Raw genomic sequence first — 23,209 nt, 5'->3', positions numbered from 1 at the left:
AAACCAAAACACATGGCTCTTATAGCTGCTAAAAAGAAATACTAACTCTGTCCCAGCCAAACCCAGGACAGTCAGACACACTGTGGCCAGAAGACCTGTTCAGCCTACGGTCCTGCTTCAGCTATACTTTGGGTCAAAGCATATCTTATTTTGACTTCAGATAATAATTGTATTTCTTAAAGATGATCTAAGAGCTACCAGCTTTCATTACGCTTTTCCGGGGACTGCTGAACCCTCTCGTCTCTCCATGACCCCAGTAGTGGGGACCAGAGATGGGCCAAGGTGACCTGAGCTGGAACACACAGCTTTTTGGGTCAAAACACAGCCCTACGCTCCCCCCACCAGAAACCACCACCTTCGTTGGCCACATTACACCAGCCAGAAGGATGCTTCATAGGACTGAGTAAACCAAAGCCCTGGTGTTCTCCTGCCATGGGTGAGTGAGGGTTTTGGAGCCTCCTCTGAGTTTGCACATCATTCTCTCCAAGGTGCCTGCCTTGGGACTGGCGTTTCATCCCAGCAGGATTATTCCTCTGCGCAGCGAATCTTCATGAGTCGGTCTGAGCAGGGGTACAGATGAACTGCAGGCATCAGTTTGTCAAAGGATAAAGGCTTTATTTATTAAAATACTATTTTTTTAAAAAATTTGTAAGGCAGAAAACCTGCAGAGGGGTATGTGTCGTGACACGGGAGGTCCTAGGGCTGCATCTGATCGCACGCATCAGTAACACTGATGAAATATGCCGAGTGTTTTCCTTTGTGGCTCCAAGGGCTCAGGGGTGAAGCAGTCTCTGTTCCACCGCCCCGTCACACGCCGCATCCAAATTGTGCTCCTCTGGGTCCCGGGTGAGGTCTACAAACACCTGCAACGCGCCACAGCGGAAACAACCCCGTTATTGCCAAGGACTGACAGTATTTACGTTGGTCACAGGCTGTTTCTTCTTTTTATACAGGCAGTTTCTAACCCGAAACTTCTACATCAACATACCTGTTGCAAAGTGTGCAAAGACAAGCTGTACTCCTCCAGCCTGAGATGCTGTTTAGCTGCAGAGGGATGGAGAAGGCACCCTTAAAAACAAATCCATATGAACAATTCCAAAGCAATCTTACTTCATTGATTGTTTCCTATTACCTGCTTCTAACTTGGAGAAAGACTGGGAGAGAGGTAGCACATCTTCCATTGGTATCTTGTAGATGAGCAATGAAGAAGTCCTGAAAAAGGAATAAAAAATTGAATTAATCGTTTAATGACACAGCACCAAGGTTTAGGTGTGCTTGTAGGGTTGCTGTACTCCCAGATAAATTATTAAGCAAGATTAGTAGGAGCAACAGAGTGTTCCAGCACAATTCCAGGCTGGGTGCGTAGCCCATGGAGTAGTGACCTTTCCTGCCGAGCCGCATGTGGGAAGAGGTGCAGAATTTCGGCGTGGAGAGCATCGCTTTGCCCTGTGTCCGTCATTTTGACTTCCAGGTGGTAACTCGTGCCAAACTTACTTTTCAGATCCTCAAGGGAACCGATGTACCTGCAGAGGAGGGAAAACAGTGCTCAGCTCATCCTAAGCAGCAAGTAAAGCAGTCGCTGGGTATGAGCAGCTGATGTACATGCACTTATTCAGCTGTTCATATCGTGCTGCTAAAACAACTTACCTCCTCACAAAGCTGCTTGTTACACACTTGGGACAATCCAAACTAACATTTCTTATTAGATTAAGGGGAAAAAAAAATATAAAAGAAAAAAAAAAAGAAAGAAAACAAACAAAAAAACCCCACACTGATAAAAACCCTGAACAATCACCCCCCCCCCCCCAAAAAAAAAAACCCAACTAAAAATCAGGTGAGCGATGAGACCCCTGTGCCCACCGTAGCTGCCCTGACACCAGGATGGCCACCCGGTCACATATGGCCACTGCCTCTTCCAGGTACTGCGTGCTGAGGACGGCTGCTCGCTCCTTGTTTTTCATGGCAGCCTGAATCACCTTCCTGGGAACAGAGAGATCGCAGTTACTTCCCAGGAACAGCCAAAGAAAATCTCCTGTTCCGTATCTCCCTCCCAAAAAACAACCGAAATAATAAAACTATAAAAAAAGCTATAAAAACTATTTAAAAGACTTGAGTTATCTCGCATGAAGATCGGATGTGGATGCCAGTGCTATGTTGCAATCTGTCACATCGGAATTCCTCCAAATTTTACACTTTCAGTGTAAACTGCTGATGAAAAGCTAGAGCTGAGTGATGAGAAGGAAGAACTACCTATACTTTTTTCCTCATGCCCTGAAGAAACAGGATTGATCTCTAAGGTCTTTTCCAAACTAGAAATTCTATGATTCTATGATTTTCTGTCCTTTGTGCATGGGTTCAGCTGGAACCCACTCGTATTTTTTTGGTGCACTACTGTTAAGTTTACATCTGATGGTTTGCAAAGGGCTTACTGCCAGCTGAGCGAGGACTTTAGCGGTGGTGCTCCATCCCCCGTGAGTTAGGAAAAAGGATAAACCTCTTTGCCTGCCCAATGGTTACTGCAATGACGAGGATAAGACCCCCCCTATTAAATCTGTTATACACTTCTCAGTTCTGCTAAAACGGGGCTGCTCACCACATCCGGCGCTGCCCTTTCAGGTCCATGCCCACCGATGGCTCATCCCAAAGCATCACCGTCGGATCTCCCAGGACGCTCAGGGCAAAAGACAGCTGAAATGGGAAAGACACGGAGGTCAGTGTCTGACCAGTTGTCCTGTTACAAAACTGGCCAGTTGTCCTGTTACATCTGAATCCCTGTGAATCTTTTAGAAGCTGAAGCTCTTGATTCCGAAATAAAAGAGGAGGAGGGATTCAAAAAAATCCCACCTCAGGTGTTCTCAGATAACATTTTAATCTCCCAAAATCAGCTTTCCCCAAAACTCCCAAGCTTGCCAGAGATCTGAAAGTGGTTTTTCCATCCCATTTCCTGGCAGATGCACGTGGTGGGGCATGAAAAGGCAATTACCTTGTAAACCCCATTCGTGGTTACATTTATTAAACACACAATGTGGGAGAGTGGGGAAAGAGGGTGGTGGTGGAACCTTCTGGATTCAAAAGCTATTTGATGAACACAAAGCATGCCAGAAGTCCACTCTGCTGAAGGTTTTCTGTGCGCTGTATCCAAGAGAGAAAGAGCAGGTTGTGCTCATGTAGCAAACACAAAGCTAACAAGTACCTTTCTGGCTTCTCCAGCAGATAACCTCCTAGCTGGGGTTTTCAAATGCTTCTGGAGATCCAAGGCCTTTGCTATGCTGTGGGGAACAGAAAGGAAAAATACTGACCTGACCAACTCTGTTTGCTAACATGGTCAGGGGTACTGAGGAACCAGAGACCAACGTAACTTGTTTCAGCTGATACACACCAGCTTGGGTTACTTGGTGATTTTACTCCTAGCCTGGATGGTAAATTAAGGTTGGATGAGGCTTTGGGCAACCTGGTGTAGTGGTGGGTGTCCCTGCCCATGGCAGGGGTGTTGGAACTGGATGATCTTTGAGGTCCCTTCCAACCCAAACCATTCTATGATTCTATGATTAAGGAATTTTTGCAGAAACTCCAGACAGTAAGCACAGCTAATGAGAGAAGTGAGTTTCTCATATAACTTGCCATGAACTGGAGCAAGTTTAATTTTTTTTTTCTGAGATTTTCTAGATAAAATCTTCATTGACAAGGGACTGAGAACAGTATAAAGTAGATCTCATCAGAAGGAGATTCCATTTCTCCAAGGCTGTCTCTTAATCACACTAGCCAGAAAAACTTTTCCCTGTCCTATACTTGGGGAGAGAGGAAGAACCAAAAGCTAAAATCATTCGGCTTTGTACCGGCTGATGATGACAGTCGTGCCTTCTTTCCTCATGCCTCTGACGGCAGCGTAGGTCTCCAGGTGCTGGAGCACGGTGAGGTCTGGCCAGAGTGGGTCCCGCTGCGGGCAGCAGCCCCGGCACCCCGTGCCACCCTGCCCTGGGGAGGGGGCAGCTGCGTCCCGGCCCTGGAGCAGCACCTGCACAAATACACATGCCTGGCGGTTGTAGCGGGTTATTCCGGGGGGAATCAGCACACCCCTTGGAGACACTTGGATGTTTTCTCCTCTGTTGTGAGGAAGATCATTAGCACATGGGAAATGAAGTCCAGCATCACTGGAGTGATCATCTCCATCTATCACGGCTTCTGCTCACTGGGATCCAGGACAGTGTTTCCACAGAACCAAATAGTATTTGCTGCCATAAAACTTTGAGTAACAGCACCAACATGAGACTATCTTTTCCTAGTAATGCTTTTCTATTTCAAACATTCAGTCCCAAATCTGTAACAGCAATGGTATTTCCCCTCCCCCAGCACATGTCATTAATCATGCTGGACATAATTAAGTGATGGATTGTTACTGGCCCAACCCTGTTCCCATTCGTTTTCAATTTCCTGGTTTTGCAAGGCTGTTTATGAAGAGTATTACTTTTTTTTTTTTAAGATGTCAACATTTCTTACAGGGCTCATGAAACTTCACAATGGGTTTCAAATGCACACCGAAGATTTTGTGCAGTTCAAACCCTTAAATCTGTAATATTGATTTGCATGAAAATTAGAATGTGCTTTGGGTAAAGCAACACTTTCTTCTTACTTCTCTAAGTAGCAGGGTTGCATGTACATAAATTCTCCGACTTAAGGGCTACACTGCCAGCTTGCCTTATCACATCCTTCATTTATAAAGGCATCAAGATCCAAAGGAACCACCTACCTCCCCAGCAGTCACCGTTACGTCTCCAGAAATCATGTTTATAGTTGTGCTTTTTCCAGCTCCATTGGGTCCTAACAGACCTAATACTTCTCCTGGAACAAATACGCAAGAACTGTTAATAATAATTATTGTTAATAGGACCTTTTTCCCTGTGTGCTAGGCAATATCTAAAAGTAAGAGAAAAGGTTGTTCATTAACTTATCCCCATAAATCAAAATCATGAACACAGAAGCACAGGTGCATTGGGTTTCGTTGCACACAAGAAGGTTCTATCAAAAACATGGTCTCCAAATGTGACCTTCACATTAGATTTTAGTCACTAATAGGGGCGCAGCTAAATACTTGAACCTTTTTTAACACTGAAAGAGAGGTTTTTGACAGCAACTTTCTTCTTTTTCTTGCAGATGGAACTGGCTTTCTTGTCTTTGTACTCCTTTCGCAAACTGTTGACCACGATAACTGACTCCTGTGAAGAGATGAAGTGGGAAATAAAAACTCTCCTCCTATTGCATGACATAGCTCATCTGTTCTTACCGTTAACTATGACTCTTTAAAGAGAAAATTTCTAAATTAAAAATCCAGGAAACAGAGCAACAGGAAAGAAGGGGAAAAAAAGCAGAATGGGAATAAAAATACAGTGCCAGCTAAACTCCTTCTGGTGCCAGAGAGACTGTGGGCTGGATGGTGACATGTGCACTTGGACATCAGATCAGTAAATAATAAGTGCCTGAGCTAAGAAAGCAGAGACAGACCCGAAGATGGAGAACAAAAAAGAAAACAAGCCAGAGGGCTGCTTTCACCTCCTCTTGCTGCAGGGAGTCCATCACACTCCTCACCCTCTCCCTCTCCGCCTGGACTTCTGGGGGCTCCTCCCCAGGGACATCCCTGTTCTGGTGGGTGACTGCTCTCCTCTGCTGGATCCTACAAGCGGAGGAGGAGAGATGGTGTCGCTGCGAATCACTTCCAAAAAGTCTTGGATTTACAAGTTTGTTGCCAGGGCAGTGCCAATGCTGTGTCCCACACAATTTACTGGAATTCAGGGAGCTGTTCCACAGACAGTATTTGCTCAAATATTTATTCATGGGGGGGAAAAAATAATCCCACTGGAACGCATGAGAAAATAAAGGCCAGCTTTAGCTTTTCTTTCATCACTAAGTATTGACTGGTCCCCTGGTCGACAAACACCAACGATCTGTCCAAGGAGAATTAAAGTACACGGGGCAGGTTTTCGAAGCTATTTGGACGTTTAACTCCCAGCTGAGCCACATTGGTTAACGTCTGACAATTTAACATTTTCTACAAATCTTTCCCCACGTGACTTAGGTGGTCAGTCATGTGCTGTTGGCGACAGAGAAGCAGAGAGCAGGTAACAGACGACCCCGATCTGATGAAACTTTTGGAGAAGTCTCCATCCGGCAGAGAGCAATACTGACACATTTGAAAGGGAGTTGAAATGTTGGATTTAAATGTGTAACTATTAATTTAGCCAGCTGCAGTGAAACGTCCTGAAACTTCAGCTATGAATCTTAATAAAAAAAAGCTTAAATCACATTTATTATTCTCTCTTGAGCATTGTAGTTCAACTGACTTTCTATTGCAACACACTGGGGGGGAATTTGCCTCCAGACACATTCAGAGAAACTCCAGTAAGTAAAGTCAGAGATTGTAATGATCCAAAGGAATAAAAAAATCCCTCCCTTCATTCTCAATTTCCTCCCTTCCTCCCTTTAACCAGGTAAACTGGTTTAAACTAAAAAGATGAGCTTTATCCACACTTTGAAAAATGTTTTTAAGGTAACTCCTCCTCTCCTCCTGCTGTCAGGGCTGTGCCAGGAGGGTCCTGCCTGGCTGTGCAGCCCCGAGCCCACCCTGCAGACCAGGGTAATTGCAGTTCTCAAGGCACCCTGGCACCCCCTGCCCGGGACACACCTGAAGACGGGATCAAGTCTCGTAACTGCTTCTCCATATCTCATCTCCAAACAGCGCAGGAGAAAAGCGAAAATCACACAATGGATGTAAGGCTAAAAAGCAACAATGAATTGGGTTTGTATGGAGACAAGGTAACAACACACTTGATTAATTTTAATTAAAAGGGGATGCAAGGACCTATCTCATTTACTTCAGCCATCGAAAAGGTAGTTATGTAGGTCCAAAAGAGGAAGAACTGGAATTGATGCTTCACATACATTTCCATCTCATATGTGGGTCATTTGCAAAAGCCTTGGCATCATACTGCAGTTTTAGCTCAGATAATCTGCCCCCGACAGACATCCGACAGGAGCAGAGATGATGTCTTTTTTTTTTACAGAAGCAGCATTAGACTGATTAGCTGATTAATAATATCGCTGCCTCATACATGAGCTCCCCTTAATCCCCCAACCATATGGAACAGCATCCAGGGGCCACATGAGACACAAGCCCGTGATTATTTGGATGTACCTCCCCTGCCAACATTTAATGTGAAACTTTGACAACATAACCCCTTTATTTATGGGGAGAGTTATACAAGCCCGGTGCAAGTCCATCACATTAAAACAGTCATCCTTTCCAAAACAACCATCATCCAATTGCTCCTTACTGCAAAGGCAGCTACGAAGATGTCATTCCTTGACTCAAGAAGATCGATACTGTGAAACAATGAGAAATGCTACAAGAAAAAAAAAATCAGTCCATTAGAAAAATTCCTTAGCACAATGTGCCTCTATGCAGGGTGGGAGCAAGTGTGGGATGTAGGGATGTCTAGCTTTTCTTCAGGATGGGATAAAGAAGCTTTGATCTTTACTTATTTTTGGGAGATCGTACTGTCTCAAGAGCTGCAGCTTCCTTGGCTACAGACAATTCAGAGATGCCTGATATCAGCCAGGTTAGATCAATCTTTTCCATCATGGTTTCTCTCTTCCCAATCCTTTCACCTCCTTCTGTCAGCTCCCTTTGTCCCTCCAGGTCTTCCCACTCCACCACCTTCCCCTGCCATGACTACCCTGGCTTCTGAAATACAATCATTGTAACAGCTTTTTGTAACTAAAAACCCAAAAATATCCCAATCAAACCAAGGATTAACAAGTCAAATCTTGATCCCTTTGCCCACTCCACAGCCTGGACCTTTTCTTCTCCTGTTGTCTTTTCTCACTCTATTTGACAGTCGACATTTTGAGACAGGGAATTTGGGAAGCACCTCTTGCTTTTCCAATTCACACCATTTGGGCCATTATTTATGAATTTAGTAAGGCACGTTTACTTACTGGTGAAGAGAAGATCCACCAGCCCAGCAGTGGAAACACAGGAATCAAAATAGAGAAGGTGAAGTAAAATGCTTTGTGTAGGTCACTGAACATGTAGAAAGTGAAATTTACCTGGAATAAAGCAGAAAAAGTATTTCCAATATTAACGTATTGTTGCTAAAAACCAGGCGATTGGTCACTGATTTGGGTTATTCTGCTGAATATCAGTGCATTTGAAATGGGACCTCAGGTGGCAAGATGTGTAAATCCAACACTTCAGATTCGCTTCACTTACCAGAATGAAGATGAAAGACCAAATGTAACGATTGCTTCGCCCCGTGCGAAGCGTGAAGGCAATTAAATAGACGAGGAGGACAAGAGACACTCCATAACCAGTGACGCAGATGATCTGGAGAGAGACTGATGTCAGTGACTCGCAGATGGATGTGGGTGCATGAAAACCTGCCTCGAGCAGTCCGTTTTGATTACAATATCTAATGCAAAAGCTCGCTGCGAAATAAGGGAGGGGGATGTGGGTCTGCCCGCTGTCCCACACGCAAAGAGCTCACCAGGGGCAGCACGGTGCTGGCCTGCAAGGGGCAGACACGGTTGAAGAGTACCGTGACCCCGAACATGAGGCACACCAGGGTCCAGAAAAGTGGGACGTCCACCAGCGCCTGCCCGCACCAGTATGCCGAGGGGAAGAGCCCCGCGAGCCGCAGCTGGGCACGAGCCTGGAGCTGCCAAAGCAAACGGGAAAAGGGAGTGATTCAGCAGAGCCCAAAACATCATTCCTGCTCCTCCTTCGTTACTCTTGCTCCTCCCTTCCGTGGCTGAGCCTTCCTCTTCCTTCCAAGTGCTTTCAATTCTTTCTTAGTTTTGCTGTTGTTTAAAAACATCATTCTTAAAAAGGAAAAAAAAAAATTAAATGCTCCTGACCAAAATCTTTATTAAGGCCCAAATTGTTCTGAGCCCAAGCTGATTCCCTGAGGTGCAGGGTAACACACTTTGGTGCAACGTTGCACTCTTGTGACTGTATTTCTTCCAGCATCCCACCTAGAAACGCCGGCCAGCCCACCGGCACACGAACTGCTATCCAGGGACATCATATTTGCATTCACTTCTTGCGTAAGACCACTCTCAGCGCGTGCTTTTTACCTTGTAATCCTCCCTGCTGCTCATCGCGAAGTAAGGAGGCAAACCAGCGGCCAAAACCAGCATGTAGCTGAGGCAGATGAAAAAAATATTGCTCTTTACTTCCAGGCTTTGTGTCTGCGGAAAGAGAAATTCAGAAGTCATCAATGACCAACAGCTGCCCAGGGAAAGTCTGGCTAGCTCGATGTTCATAGGCAAGTGAGCAATAACACCTACGGTAAATAATTTGAGTTTAGGAACACAAACCAAGGCAATTAACAAAAGCATTTAGTATCTTAAAATTTGCAAAAAGTACTGGAATTATTGTAAATTTTTGAGGCTAGAGACCGTCTTTTCGATGCTGATTCTCGCCAAATGCATGCCGAAGCAAGGTGGGGCTTCCAAGAATTACTGGTGTATTCCTACCGTATGGCCACATAGCACCAGCTTCAATGTCTTACGGCACTGAAACCCTGCAGAGCTCTTCAACGCTGCAGAAGAAACTCTCTTTAAGCAGCCATGATACTGACTGCTGAGAAATGCCTCCAGGAACCATCCAGCAGCTGGACCACTGATCTCAACCCTTGGAGGTTGCTCACCCAACCACGTTTCCAACCCATCCAGTCCTTATCACTTGAGCATGGCTGTTCCAATTAATTTTCCCCAAGCACGGCAGGACACTCACGCTATAAAAGGGCTTACTCCAGACGCGGATATGTGCAGTGGAGTTGAAGAGCCTTAGGAAGGTGTTGCTGAGGATATTCATGAGCACGGGGAAGCAGTTGATGGGTTCTGCGCTGCACATGACCGTGAATCGGTAGCTCTGAAGACAGAAGAGCAAGAGACGTTACCTCGTGCCCGTGAAGAGGAGCTGACCACAGCCAGGGGTTTAGAGAAAAGCAATGGCAAAGGCAATCAGACAGTTTTATTGGTGGGACTGCAGAGACCTGGAAGCACATTAGCAGGTACCATGAGCGAAACGATCAATAAAGGCAACAATTTCTGGAGAAAAGCACGAAAGTCTTGCATTAATGCTTTTCTCTAAAGATCACCGTGAAAAAGTGGAAAGAACTAAATACAGTCCTGGTTGCCCACGAACAGGATTACTGCTACTATTTAATATCTCAAATAATCTCCCTTTTGCAACTGTGTGCATTTTGCTGTGCCTCATTTAAACACATTTCAGAAAATCCTGTTGACGTGCAGGATGAAAGAAGAGAAAATATCACTCACCTGGTCTTCCAGGGATATTTTTATGGCTCCGTTATGTAGTGGAATGCTTGTAATGTTTTTCTCAAGAGTCATTTCTGGCATTATGTTTTGAGTCTTCAAAGCAGCAATGAAATCCTCAATTTCTGATCCTGAAATCAAGTGAAAAAACGAAATTAGAATAATTAGAGGCTTTTTCTTTAAATATAAACCGTTTTTTATAGATAAGTTCCCACTTGCAAAGCAGAGGTATGTTAAAGAAAATAAAAATAATTCAGAACCTAAGCAAATTTATATTGTCTATTTCTTTTCCTTATCTTAATTTAACTGATTATACACAATATATGTTTCCATAGTTTGTTTATCACCTTTTGTTTTGTTTTTAATTTGCCTGGTTCGTTACTCTTTTAAAAATCAGCTACTCCATTATCACGACTAAAACTGGATTTGTTTTTGCTCAGAAGAAAACACTTCCCAAAGCCACGAACATATAAAGGAACGTACAAAAAGAGTAGGGCAAGGTTGGTCTATCAACTCTAAGAGGACTCAAAGTGGGGCAGAAAGCGAATCAACATCACATGTTCTTCTTCACCTGTATCATTGAAGATGAGAAGATTTGTTGCCTTATTTTGAATTTTCTCTTCAGTGGGAAGAAAATAGGAGCTAGCTGTCATTTCCCAGTTGCTGGAGCTGTCCCACAGTTGAAATCCAATGAAAAGCATAAGCATCGGAAGGATAAACATTCCAAAGAATAGTAATCTAGATGGGAAAACAGACCATAGTGGGCCCAGGGGAGCTTCACCTTGAACTCCTCCTTAAGAAAGGCAAAGGGAAATTTAAAACGTAAGTAATTCAGAGCTCTACCAGTGAATTCTAACTGTCCTTACTACTGCACCTTTTCAACTTTCCCACCTAATTCTTAGCTTCCGAATATCTCCACTAGCATTTGAGCCTTCCCTCAGTCACTCCAGGGAACGATCAAATCCTTTGGAAAGCACCAGGCCAGCACGAGGGCTGCAGATCAGGCGAGAGCTCCCGTACTTACATGGGCCTGAGAAACTTTCCTTCATGCTTTAGTTTTAAGAAGCGAACCCTCATCATGGCACACACTTGCTGCCTCCAGAGTGCCATCCCACTCATCGCCGCGCTCCCCTGTTCGGAAAACACCAGGAGGCTTTCGTCCTTCTCTTCAAGGTCTCCACGAGAAACATCATTATCTACAAAGGGCATTCAAAGGACACGTTCAAGTGCAAACAATCAACAAGGATCTTCTGTTCTGAATAGAGGAACGCTTTCATTTTTAGCCAGGAAAGGAACAAGGGCAGAGAAAAGGGGTGATAATTTATCCAGAACATAATTTACATTGGTGAATTCAGACTGGCTGAACATGGGCTTATATGGCAACACATGCAGTATCTTCACTGGCCTTGTGGCTAGTTTATCTCTTGCCACCTCCTGGTCTGAGCAGTATACCCTTCAAAGGCAAATACCCTTCCAACATCAGTCTAATTCCTGTACTTAAAAGCCTGTGGGAAGTCAAGACTGAAGCATTTAGACTTCTCCAAGAAGACATTCCCCACTAAAAGATATTTGAACACAACTGCAACTCTTGAACTACTGAAAACTACCAAAATTCACATTCAACAGAAACTCATTAGATATTCAATTAAAACACATATAGATACATATAGAACTTTAATTGTGCCACAATTGCAAAAGAGAGTCAACATTTTACCTTCTTGACCGACGGCTTCCTCGCCCTCCAGCTTCAGGAAAACATCTTCCAGGGTTGTCCTGCTAACCTCATAATGAACAACCCCCTGCAGAAGACTGCTCTCGAGGTGGCTGAACAGATCTGCACAACAGAAACAGCCAGACTCAGCCCAGTGGCCAAGACCAAGTTGGGCAGAAACTCAGACTGGTATAATTAATGTTGTACTTTCTAGCACTTGCACCATTTATCTCCGTAATTTAAATGCCATGGCAAAATTATTTTGTTCTTTAGAGATAAGCAAAAAATTCAGTTTTCTTGATTACTGTGGGCCTTGCTGGTGGGAGAAATCTCACTCTGAAATCAGAGAAAACTCAATGGATTTTAGTTTGTAGATAAGTTGGTGGATTTTCTTTTGTTCATCTGCAGTGATGATATTAGCATGTCCATTACAAGCTTTCTTTAAAGGCTGATGTTCATGCAGCTCTGGGCTTCCTAATCCCACGCAGTGTGGACAAGGGGATGTATTCATTCCCTTCACAGCAACTTTGCTTTCTGCTTTTTGCACCGTTTGGTTTCCCTTTACACCCTACAACAGGCTTCTCTTACCTGGGAAGCTATCAGTGTTTCCCAGAGGTAGCGTATAACACAGCTCACCCCCCTTCTGTCCTTTGAGCACGGCATCAGGGATGTACTGCCTGACCAAGGATGATGTAAGCTCAGGGTCGCACAGGTCATTTATGCGCATCCTGTTTGTATTAAAAAGCAATTGGTACAACATCAAACGAGAAAAAAATATATGCATGCATCATCCATTTAAAACACAAAGCCAGTGGTTGTTCTTCAAGCTGTAGGGAAAACTCCAAAACTGGGCAGCATTCCAGCGGGAATTTTTGTAGGCGTTTGCAGTGCCCCTGGTTTTGCCATGCATGCAAGAAATAGTTGAGGTTAAGAATAATGATCCTGGCCAATAGTGCTAAACCAAGAACACAGAAATTAAAATCCAGAGAAAAACAACTTTACATTAAAGCTGTTGTACATCACTCTGGCACCACAGAGTATGTGGAAATTGCATTTCCTCTTACTCTGGTCTCCTTTTGGCTGCGAAGGAGATTGCAAAGTAATTTTAGCTACATGCTCAGAGCTGAGTTCCAAAGAAAAGCACCTTGCTATCCAAAGCGAGATATTTCTGGCAGCCTCAGAAGTCTTCTGAAATGAATTGTCAACGTTTCTATTACCCTATATAGAAATTCTATAGAGAGACAGACTCTACAAGAAAATGGTCACTAGAGAATCAACTAGAAGCTTTTCATAAAAAGAGTGATGACCAAAAGGAAAAGGATTTACCTTAAGCGATAGCCAATTCCCCACTTTCTCTTCAAGTACAGAGATGAGCCAACACACTGTAATCTCCCATTTGAGAGAAAAGCTTTCCGATCTAAGGAGGTACGAATACAAAGGATTTAGGGGGGATTTACAACAGTGCAGTAGACTGACCTCACTGCTCCTTCTGAACTCGATAGATATTTCTATAATGAAGTTGAGAGGAGTAAAACCAGGCCAGTGCTGAAGGTCTTTTTCTTCTTGAACTGCTGCCTTTCTCCTAAGCACCAAGGTTAATCTTTTAATATCGTATTCTTATAAAAACCTGCGGGAAATTTCTTATGCAGCCTGGGAGCAATATGGAAATAGGAAAGAGAATTCAAACAATATCACTAAATTGTGTGGGTGCTGCTAGTGGTACATCCAGATAATATGCAACTGCTTCATCCTGAAAGAGAGCATGAGCACAGTCCTGGAAGGGAGCGTTTGGTCCAGTTTTAGCCTTGGCTCAGCCTGGGTCGGGTGGTCGCTCTCAGACAAAGCGTGTCCAGCAAGCACAGACTGCATCATGGCAGGACCCATACGTGGGCTCTGCAGTGGGAAACCCTTGTTTTCAAACTGTAGGCCAATCACAATGTGAAAAATCTGGGCTCACCAGCATAAGCATCGGCCTCCTCCATCGACTGGGTCGTGAAGAGCGTCACGCGTCCAGCCTGGCGTTCCTTCAGAAGGCTCCACACGTGGTGCCTGGAGCAGGGATCCAACCCAGCCGTTGGCTCGTCTAAAAGCAACACCTGCAAAGGCAAACAAGATCAGAGCTCTGCGTGTCGAAGCCAGCGCTTCCTTGCTTACATCGTTTCGTGTCGTGCTTTTTATGATCTCACTCTAAGAAAAAAATGCATCCTCAGACATCAGCCATTTTTATTGCTCTTTCTCCTATTACAATATTATTTCCTTTTTCGTGTAAAATACAGTTCTCATTTGCTAGATTCCTTGAATCTTCCATCTGCCAAGTGAATTAGTACATAAGCAGACTTAGAGTGCCAGGGGAAAAGTACAAACGTCTGCATGCCAAATCAAAATGCAAAACCATGTGCTAAAGCAGTCCGTGTTATGTGTGTGTAAATATGACCAGTCCCTACCTGGGGATTCCCTAAAATTGCGATTCCAAGAGACAGTTTTCTTTGTTGTCCCCCACTCAGGGTGTTGGCACGGACATCCTGAAGGTCAGTGAGGTCCAACATCACGAGGACTTTCTGCACCTTGGCAATACACAAAGACAAGAGCCAGTTTTCCAAAGCACTGGTCTCATTTTAGTTCCTACAGGGCTACACACAGTACAGAAGAGTATAACTTCAAGATTGAAAACTTATTTATGTCAAAGAGCTTTGCTTAGAGGTTAAGTACTGCAAATCTGAATTCTAACTCTTATGACATAAGAAAGAATTGAAGAAACACTTTTCTCTTACATTAGGGTTGTCCTCATTTCCACAGAACAAGATGATGGTGATTAGCTTTATAAAGAAAGCTCAAAGTGCCCACGATGCCATAAAGCAGAGGCCAGACAAGCACACACCAACCTCTTGCTCTACTTCCTTCCGCTGAATCCCCTTGATGTGAGCAAAAGTTCTCAGGTTTTCCTTCACCGTTAAGGCTTCAAAATGCAAATTAAACTGGGGGCAAATCCCAACCATTGCCTGAATTCCTTCCATATCCTGTACTTCAGACACTTTGTAGTTGTATATCATTGCAGAACCTGCACACAGGAATGAATGAAACACATTTCATGCTGGACAGTATTCCCCAGTTATAAGGGGAAAGTAGACTGCTTTGTGTTCTTACCTTTGACATTAATTCCAGTATTGTGGGTGCTTCTCAAGTGGTTTGTGTTTGTTGTGTGTTTTTTTTTTTTTAAAGAAAGGCAAAACAACTTTGTGTTGTCCAAAGCTTTAATACCACTCGAAAATATTTCAGAGCACCAAATCTCTCCCTTATGAACTAAAACATATTTCCTATAGGTATGCAGCTCATGGAAAACATCAGGCCATCCAGATGGAGAAATAACCATCTGTGGACACTTGCATACATGCGTGTCCACAAGGGATGTTAGCCCTGAAGCTCATGTTGAAGGAGCAATCTGCACTGACAAGGAGCCAGACCAAATGAGTGCGGGAAAACTTGATTTTTTTTGCGTCTTTACCGCCTCACACTTGAAAAAACAAACAGCTCCTCCTCTTCAGCGTTCAGGTCCATTGTCTTACCTGCTGAAGGCTTGGAGAATCCACTGAGCACATGTAAGAGAGTGGTTTTTCCAGATCCACTGTGACCGAGTAATGCAGTAATCTGTCCTTCATATATATTTAAGGACAAACCTGGAATAGAAATAGAATAACATTAGGATGGAAGTTCATGAGAAATAGACTGGTACCTGTAGCTTGCTGCCAAGTGTGACAGGAGAGCGACACTGCTTTTGAAGCTGAGAGGCAAAAACACAGATCCAAAAACATGGATTGCATCTTCAGAAGTTAGGACTAAACTTAGTAAGTAACTTGCATCAGGTCTTGACTGAATTGAGGGGACAAGGGTATTAACTTCAATATTTAAAGAATTTTGACATCTGTTTTTTTATGAGGTTCATTGCATTTTATTTTAGCATGGCTCAAGAGAGAGTCCACAGAAAGAGAAGAGCTCACAGCCCTTCCAACACGTGAGATTTCAAGAGTTATTTCAAAGCAGTCAGGCTTCGCTCCCACATCTCCTTATTAAAAAAAAAAAAAAAAAAAAAAGATTTATTTTGTATTTTTGTGAGTTGTTTGGATTGTTCTTTTTTTTAATCAATATAAACCTTTGAGATCACACTGATATTGTCACTTGGAGTTCTTGCTAAACAAAGGCATCAACAGATATCCCACGACTCTGCTATGACTATGCCTTGGCTTGGGGAACACTGCTCGGGCAGCGACAGCAGACTTGGCTCTAGCCAGCGACCAAAAAAAAGTTTTGTTTGCCCAGAAGAGTTTATGTTTTGAAAGGGAGGTTTGAGAGGTAATTTTTATAGCAGTTCATGGCTGCAAGATCCACAGCTTTTAAGGAGACTTTTGCTGTTGCAAAAAATAATAAATAGTAATTTTCCTGGAGCGAACAGGAAGGTAGCAACTTGGTTGAAATTTGCCAGTAATTTAGCCCAGCAGAAATAACCATTGCATAATGCATTTTAACAGTGCAGGAGACAGAATTAAGACTATCCAGTACATTTCAAAATAGTTTGGGTTCATATCTAGTGAAAAATTAAATTAAAAGAATTCCAAAACCTCTCTTACCCCTTAAGGCTTCGGTGCTCTTGTCCTTCTTCTTGTATATTTTTTTAATGTTGTTTAGTCTAAAGGAAAGGTAAGCAAGTCATCACAAAAGCTCACAGTTTTGGCATGTTTCCTCTGCCTTGAAGTAACCTTTGAAAACTATTGGAAGAGTATTCCTCAGCCTCCTCCTTGGACTGGTCCTGCTCATCACCATCAGGGTTCAGTGTAAGTCCATCTGAAGGAATTGCTTTATACAATTCATTTCTTGAACGCTTAAAGGCAGAATTCACTAATGTTCTTTTCTAAAAGATGTTTAAAAGGTTTCCAAGTGCAACTCAACGAATACTTTTTGAGTGTACACTAGGGAATGAGATGACACGTTGTTACTTAATTAAAAGTGATGACCCAGCTATTATTTTAGTAGATTTATATTTGCTTTCTAATAATAAGCAACAGGCAGCAACAGCAGTGGGCCAAAGTAGCCCTGTAAAGATGTAAATAACAGTATCTTAAGCAGCACACTCCATCAGCAGTGTTCTTAAAGACGATGGTGAAGGGGAACGGACTCACTGCTGCTCTGCAAAGTGGAGATTGCGGGGCAGCAGGTCAGTCCCTGGCACAGAGGAGGTAACACTTCCACTAAACGTTCAAATCCAGCTTGAAATCCAGAATGAAACACTGAACCACCCCTTCCTTTCGTGTATTTGCCATGAACCTTATCTGTATGTGTTAGATGTCTCAGTCTGACATTCCCCAGTGCAGTGTGGCTCTGCTCTCTCAAGTCAAGGATAACACGTAGCGCTCTATTTTTCATGCCTACAAGAGCCCTTACCTGATTGCTTCCTTCCCATCGAAGCCCGGAGGCATTGGCTCAGTGTTATTGCTGAGAATGGGATCATGACTGCTCTCACAGCTGGATCGCACCCCCACATACTCACTCCTGGGCTTGAACCAGTATGACGGTCTCAGGAAGAACAAAGGGGGGTATGGTGCTCCGTATTTGCCTGTTTCAGAAACAAGGAAGGTGAAATATCAACCAAAAACTGCTATGCGTCAACTCAACTTTGATAAAGGTCATGTGCAGCCATCTCTTCCTCTATAGGTGCAGAATACAGCCCTTTGGCAACATAAAAGGATTGGTAATTTATTCAAAATTGTCCCCTCATCCATATCTGTAAATGCAGGCAGGCAACAATCAAAGACCTTGTTGACCACCTCTTTGTCCCAAAAGGTACAGGAAAATCGGGTCAAGTCCTACAACATCCTTTTAAACCCAGTGTTTAGGGCTGCTGGAGCCCTGATGTTAAGGATCTTAGTGCCTCACTGCAGGATTTAACGTTCCTTTTGGAGCCTGTTTTTGAGACAGGGTCAAATGAGGTAGCTACATGCCCCCAGCTTCTGGGAAAACAGGATTCTTCCCAACCATTTTTTCCCCAAGCAATACAGCAAATCCAGTTTTCAGCCCCTCATGAAACATGGCATGGCTCATGGCTCAGTGCTGTTAAGATGCTGATCCACAACCTGACCAGCTCACTACCAGGACACATTTGTTGCTGCTCCACATAGACAACAGCTTTCTCAGCTCTATCCCACCACTTCTTTGGCACCTTTCCCCCTGTGAGGGAAGAGGATTATAGAAGAAAAATGCAAGCAAATTTGTATTCTTTCCCCTTCACATTTCTACTTACCAGGCAAAACCTTATCAAAGTAGATGGTCAACAGCAAATACAAGACACTGTCAAAGTTCAGTATGAGGTATAGGTTAAAGAAAGGGTACAATTCTGGTGTAAAGGCTGGTCCATGTTTTGCTAAATTTACCATCTAGGGGGGGGAAAAAAAAAGCACAAATCAGCTGCAACACTTCCTTTAGACAGAAATGCTACATGTAAGCCACTGCTGTGTCATCATGACCGTTCATCACCAGGAACCCATGCCCACTCATGATCATGACGCTGTTTCTAAGCAGGACAGAGATTTATTACGACCAGAAGTATCAGAAGTGCTTCAGTAAGCTGAATTCAAAATTGTGTAGAAGTTATTACACCAGAAGAGTGATGCACACAGTATTTGCTGGGGCAGCACTTCAACACCTCACAGGTCTTGCAGATCCTGGCACCCACCAGCCACGTCCCATGCTGCAATGATTTTCCAGAGATGGAAATTTATTGTATATAGAGATGGTAAAATTTGTGAGGCAATTGAAAGCCTAACTATATTTGTTATGAATTAGCATGCACTTTTTGGAGTCAAGTTTTCTTTTGACAGAGCACCTAGGGCAGAGGGGCATGACTGGGTCATTACGGCAATGCAAATTCTGTATGGCAGCTACTGTTACCAGGCAGAAGTCTGCTGCACGTTTGCTGTGGGCTGAATTTTGATGATGTGCCAGCTTAATTTTGAACATACCTGTGAGATGCCAGCTGTAAAGGCAAACGGACTGAAGAGATTAAAAATCCATTCCAGAGATAGTGGTAGTTTCTCGAACAATGTAAAAAATCCCAGCAACCCGAAGATGATGTGAAGGACAAATCCCACGAAACTGGCAATATTTGATTGCTTTAGCAATGAGTTGAGCATGAAACAGAAGTGGATCTGCAGCAGAGAAAATCAGTAATTAGCGGGATACGTGTCTGCTGGCGATTAAGGAAAAAGTAACAATGTGAAAATTCAACAAGAAGCATTAGAAACCCAGCTGAGTTTCAGTTGTCCCCTACAGATGCATATGGCACATCACAAGGCTCACGTCATTTAGCAGACAGCTCTGATATTCAGGGGAGGTCCATAGGGGCAGATGGATCAGACCCCTCTCAGCCTCCCAAGGAGGCTGGATGCAAGAAGGCAGCCCCAGTCTTCCCATTAATGCCAGTGTTAGCACCTCTTTTTACTCTGATTTCAAGTCAGAATCTCTCAAAATGTAACAGGAGTGATATATTAGCCTACAAATTACAACAATAAACCCCAGTAGCAGAGAAGTTCTTGTTACTTTCTCATATAGTGCCCATCCCTAGAGTACTCTGTAGTCTTAGGGGTTTAGATGTTTTGATTAGGAAACGGGAAAAAAAAACGTGCATCATTTAAGAACACAAAAGCAGACTTACTGATGCTATGCCATAAAAGAAATAAAAGAAATACATTTCAAAAAAGTTGTAGTCATGGATGACTTCTTTAACCGTGATCAGGGTCAGCAGACTTGCCATTATTGCAACGTAAACGGCGTACAGCAAGCTCCAGGACAACCTACGAGTGAAGGCACAGCTATTTTTGTCTCTGTACATGACAGCACATGCCATCACGTGGCCAGTACGAGACACACTCTTTAATTCAGATACTTCGTCATTCCCAAATACACTTCCACTTAGAGTTTCCAGACTGAAAAGGTGCAAATATCACTGTCTTGCACCTGTCCAAATCTTTGCAGATGCAACGATACCAGCAAAGAGCCACAGAGCATCTAAGCACAGGCTCTGCAGCCAGGAACACTCATTTTTATGCTTTTCCTATTGATGTGAAATATTCGTGCTTGAAGGCTTCGGAAGTCTATTTTGATAGACCCTATGGCCCCCTGTACTTCAACATTTACAGTCTTCTCCAAAACGTGTTGTTTCTTCATTTTTTTGTGTTCTCTGCACTTACCCACCCATTTCCTGGAGGTAAGCGACACCTCAACACCAAGAACCTTGCTACAAGCATCTCTGCTACACGAAGAATGCTCTTTCTCTATTTTTGGGGGAGGAGAGCTGAGCTAAGTATAACCAACAAAAAAAAAAAAAAAAAGTTCCTGTATCAGAGCAACGCGCTTGGAAACTGAGGTCCTCCAGCAAACAGTCCATTACAGATAAAAGCAGCGAAGGTTTTGCTTCAATAATGTGCAAAACTTGGCTTCAGAGAGCCCAGATGTATGGTTAGGCAATTGCATGTGACTGCTGCTGGGGTCTGGGGAATTACTGCTTCTCAGCTGAGCGGTACCAAACCCACATCCATCCTGCAAGCTGGTATACATCCCATAGACACGTGAATTAATGTCATTCCTGTAATTACACAGTTTATTTCTATGAGACTTACCAGAAGGCAATATCTTGCAAACCCATTGCTCTCATTAATACCTTGAGCTTCTTTTTCTCTCTTGTGACTTTCACGGATAAAAAGTACATATTTGGGCAGAAACACAATACAATGTAAACGATGAACCAAGAATAAACCAGTTTATACACAGGTTTGATCAAGGGTGATTTCAGACGAACGCCGCTGATCGACTTCATCTCTTCCCAGACAGAATGGTTTGTTTTTATCTAAAGAAAAGAAATTAGCCATTGATTTGATTTTCTGTAATGAATCAGCCAACATCAGAACAAAGAGGTTTTGGTAAGCATTAAAATTATTAATTTGTCAATAACAATGTTACATTTATAATGGCAAATAATCTCAATATTTAGTATGTTTTTGTATTGCCTTGAGCCATGAGAATGATCTATCGTTCTTTTAACTTTTGTATCACATTATGTATTAAAAAAGTTAATGATCACAGAAAATGAACTGATTTCAGTTGGTGGTTTTTTTTTTTTTTTAGTTAGTTGGTTTTTTAAGCTTACAGATGACTCTGGAAAGAACAGAAAATACATTTTCCATCATGATCATACTTACTTCTATGACTGCTGCATCGATGCTGGACTGCACTGATAGGAAACCTGCGTACCAGTACAGAGGGACTTTGCAGTTACCTGATACAAAATCAGGGCAGGTATCTGTGGGAAAAAAAAAAAAGATGAAGAATTTGGTCTATATATTTCCATATAAATGTGTATATATATATATATGCTTATGTACAAGTGAGGGATTGAAAATGCATTTGACTTAAGACAGCAAATCATGATTTAGCTTTACTCAGCCTTTTTTCCTGGAGCAGGCATTTTCTCCAAGAATACGTGGTACTGGGAGTTGGTGGCTTTGGCTCCATGAGCCACCTGACGTGGCAGCAACAATGTCTTCACAGCATAGAAGAGCTGGCCACACTCAGCTCTCCTGCTTTGGCAGGAGCCTGGGCTCAAAGTAGGGTGACCATAAACATGCTCAACACCAAGGGCTGGAGAGGAGCAACTCCAGGAAACGCAGAGTCCACTGAAACTGGGTCACATCTGCAAAGAGCTGCTGACTGGTGTAGACAGAATAAATAGCCTCTCCATCATTTCCATTGTCCAAGACCAATTCTTAGCAAAATACTTTTTTTTTTTTTTTGCCCATCAACTGATAAACTCACTTGATTTTTATCTGATAATAATCTTGCTTTTTGTTTCAGATAGTTTACTGCTTTTAGGCAGTAAATACAGGTGCATTTGGTCGAAGAAGTAGCGATGCGGATAAGTGTGGGCAGGTTTGTGTTTGAATGCATTAAATATATGTCCAGGCACTGGATATTCAAAGTATATTACACCACAATGCTCGTTTTCCAGGCATGATTGGACATGGTAAGACATAGAAGGGAGAAGGAGGAAAAGGCCTGTGGATAACGTGTATGTGTTCTTAAAAACTTTTTTCTCTGACACTTGTTTCCTTCTAAGTGAACAAAACCTCAAATCCTAATTAATATCTTTCTTGAAGCACTCAGCACACACAGCCTCGATCCCTTCTGAGTGGATGGCAGCACAGAGATCCACCTAAGCATTTTTTAATGTAAAATCAACTTCTCTGGTTTCATTTATTTTGTTACCGATGTGTTCAAAGGCATCATTTGGAGACACCACACGGTAGCTCTGAAATCTGAGACGGTAGGAGAAGTCATCCTCAAAAACAACACCAATAATCTCTTCCTCAAAAAATCCTCTTGTTTCCATTTTTTCCTCATTCTCCACCTCTTCTATTATTGTACCTGTCATAAAATACATCAATAAATAAATAAAAAAAAGAATAAAAGTTCCACAGCTGAAATTTTGATTAGTCATGCAACAACATGAAAACGGGCATCAGCCACAGTTTGTACCCTCAAAAATTGTGCTGTCCAAACGCTTTTCTCCCCCCACCGCAATGAGGACTGTGTCAAGGTCAGTTCAGGCACTGCTGCCATAACAAGGATTTAAGAGCAGCGTTACCCGTCATTGCAGAATCCGAAGCCACTTTGCTCATTATTCGCCTGGTGGTGTTTGTGACAGGTGTGTAGATGAGTGTAACTCCTGTCGCGTTAAAGGCTGGATCATCCAACCGTCCCAGGAAGTCGTAAGGGATTTCTTGCCGCGGGTGGTGAATTATCATATTTGATGATGTTTGTATTATTAAGAGAAAAACCATTGATGTAATCCATTCCTAGATGGAGGGAAGGAAAGCAAAGGTGAGTGGCAACTCAGTGACTTGGAGGTTGGGTGGTATGGAAAGTGTCTCCAAGGGCTCCTCTCATCCAGCGCTCCTCTGGCTGCACGGTCCAGCTCCTCTGGCCATGAATGCCTTCCTTCTGTAAATGAGGAAGAGCTATTCCACAGGGGTAATAATTTTAAAATATGAGGAATGTTCCAAGTGAAAAACGTGTTTTCCTGGTATCAGAGCCAACGAGGTCTGCTGATAATTTTACACCCGCAAT

At 43.1% G+C, this 23,209-nt stretch overlaps 1 protein-coding gene across 1 annotated transcript; it reads right to left on the bottom strand.

Moving 5' to 3' along the window:
• Positions 1 to 773: 773 nt before the first annotated feature.
• LOC104373307 (ATP-binding cassette sub-family A member 9) lies at positions 774 to 22,776 on the bottom strand. The gene is made up of 36 exons (XM_086624317.1): positions 22,728 to 22,776; positions 22,349 to 22,507; positions 21,286 to 21,386; positions 20,707 to 20,933; positions 19,743 to 19,881; positions 19,051 to 19,236; positions 18,333 to 18,465; positions 17,477 to 17,648; positions 16,666 to 16,724; positions 15,607 to 15,717; positions 14,926 to 15,101; positions 14,488 to 14,607; positions 14,001 to 14,139; positions 13,370 to 13,460; positions 12,632 to 12,771; positions 12,047 to 12,166; positions 11,357 to 11,528; positions 10,904 to 11,070; positions 10,336 to 10,463; positions 9,782 to 9,925; positions 9,127 to 9,240; positions 8,538 to 8,708; positions 8,264 to 8,377; positions 7,990 to 8,100; positions 6,677 to 6,768; positions 5,548 to 5,668; positions 5,096 to 5,213; positions 4,748 to 4,839; positions 3,837 to 4,015; positions 3,194 to 3,269; positions 2,594 to 2,688; positions 1,861 to 1,980; positions 1,383 to 1,523; positions 1,133 to 1,212; positions 989 to 1,044; positions 774 to 863 (listed from the first exon to the last, which is right to left on the bottom strand). The coding sequence occupies exons 1-36, from the start codon at positions 22,759 to 22,761 to the stop codon at positions 774 to 776; spliced, it is 4,488 nt and encodes a 1,495-aa protein (XP_086480443.1). The 5' UTR covers positions 22,762 to 22,776.
• Positions 22,777 to 23,209: the final 433 nt, after the last annotated feature.

Source organism: Tauraco erythrolophus, chromosome 20, assembly GCF_009769465.1.
Source record: "Tauraco erythrolophus isolate bTauEry1 chromosome 20, bTauEry1.pri, whole genome shotgun sequence".
Classification (NCBI taxonomy): domain Eukaryota; kingdom Metazoa; phylum Chordata; class Aves; order Musophagiformes; family Musophagidae; genus Tauraco; species Tauraco erythrolophus.
The sequence above is the reverse complement of the archived record's forward strand: the minus strand, read 5'-3'. Positions and strand labels throughout refer to the sequence as shown.

Excerpts from the sequence above, each read along its gene's own strand:
- LOC104373307 (XM_086624317.1), bottom strand. The coding sequence starts at position 22,761 with ATGAGCAAAGTGGCTTCGGATTCTGCAATGACGG. Across the intron at positions 13,461-14,000 it reads GGAGGCCGATGCTTATGCTG|ATCGGAAAGCTTTTCTCTCA; the intron begins GTGAGCCCAGAT and ends GTACCTCCTTAG. Across the intron at positions 1,045-1,132 it reads TTTCTCCAAGTTAGAAGCAG|CTAAACAGCATCTCAGGCTG; the intron begins GTAATAGGAAAC and ends ATCCCTCTGCAG.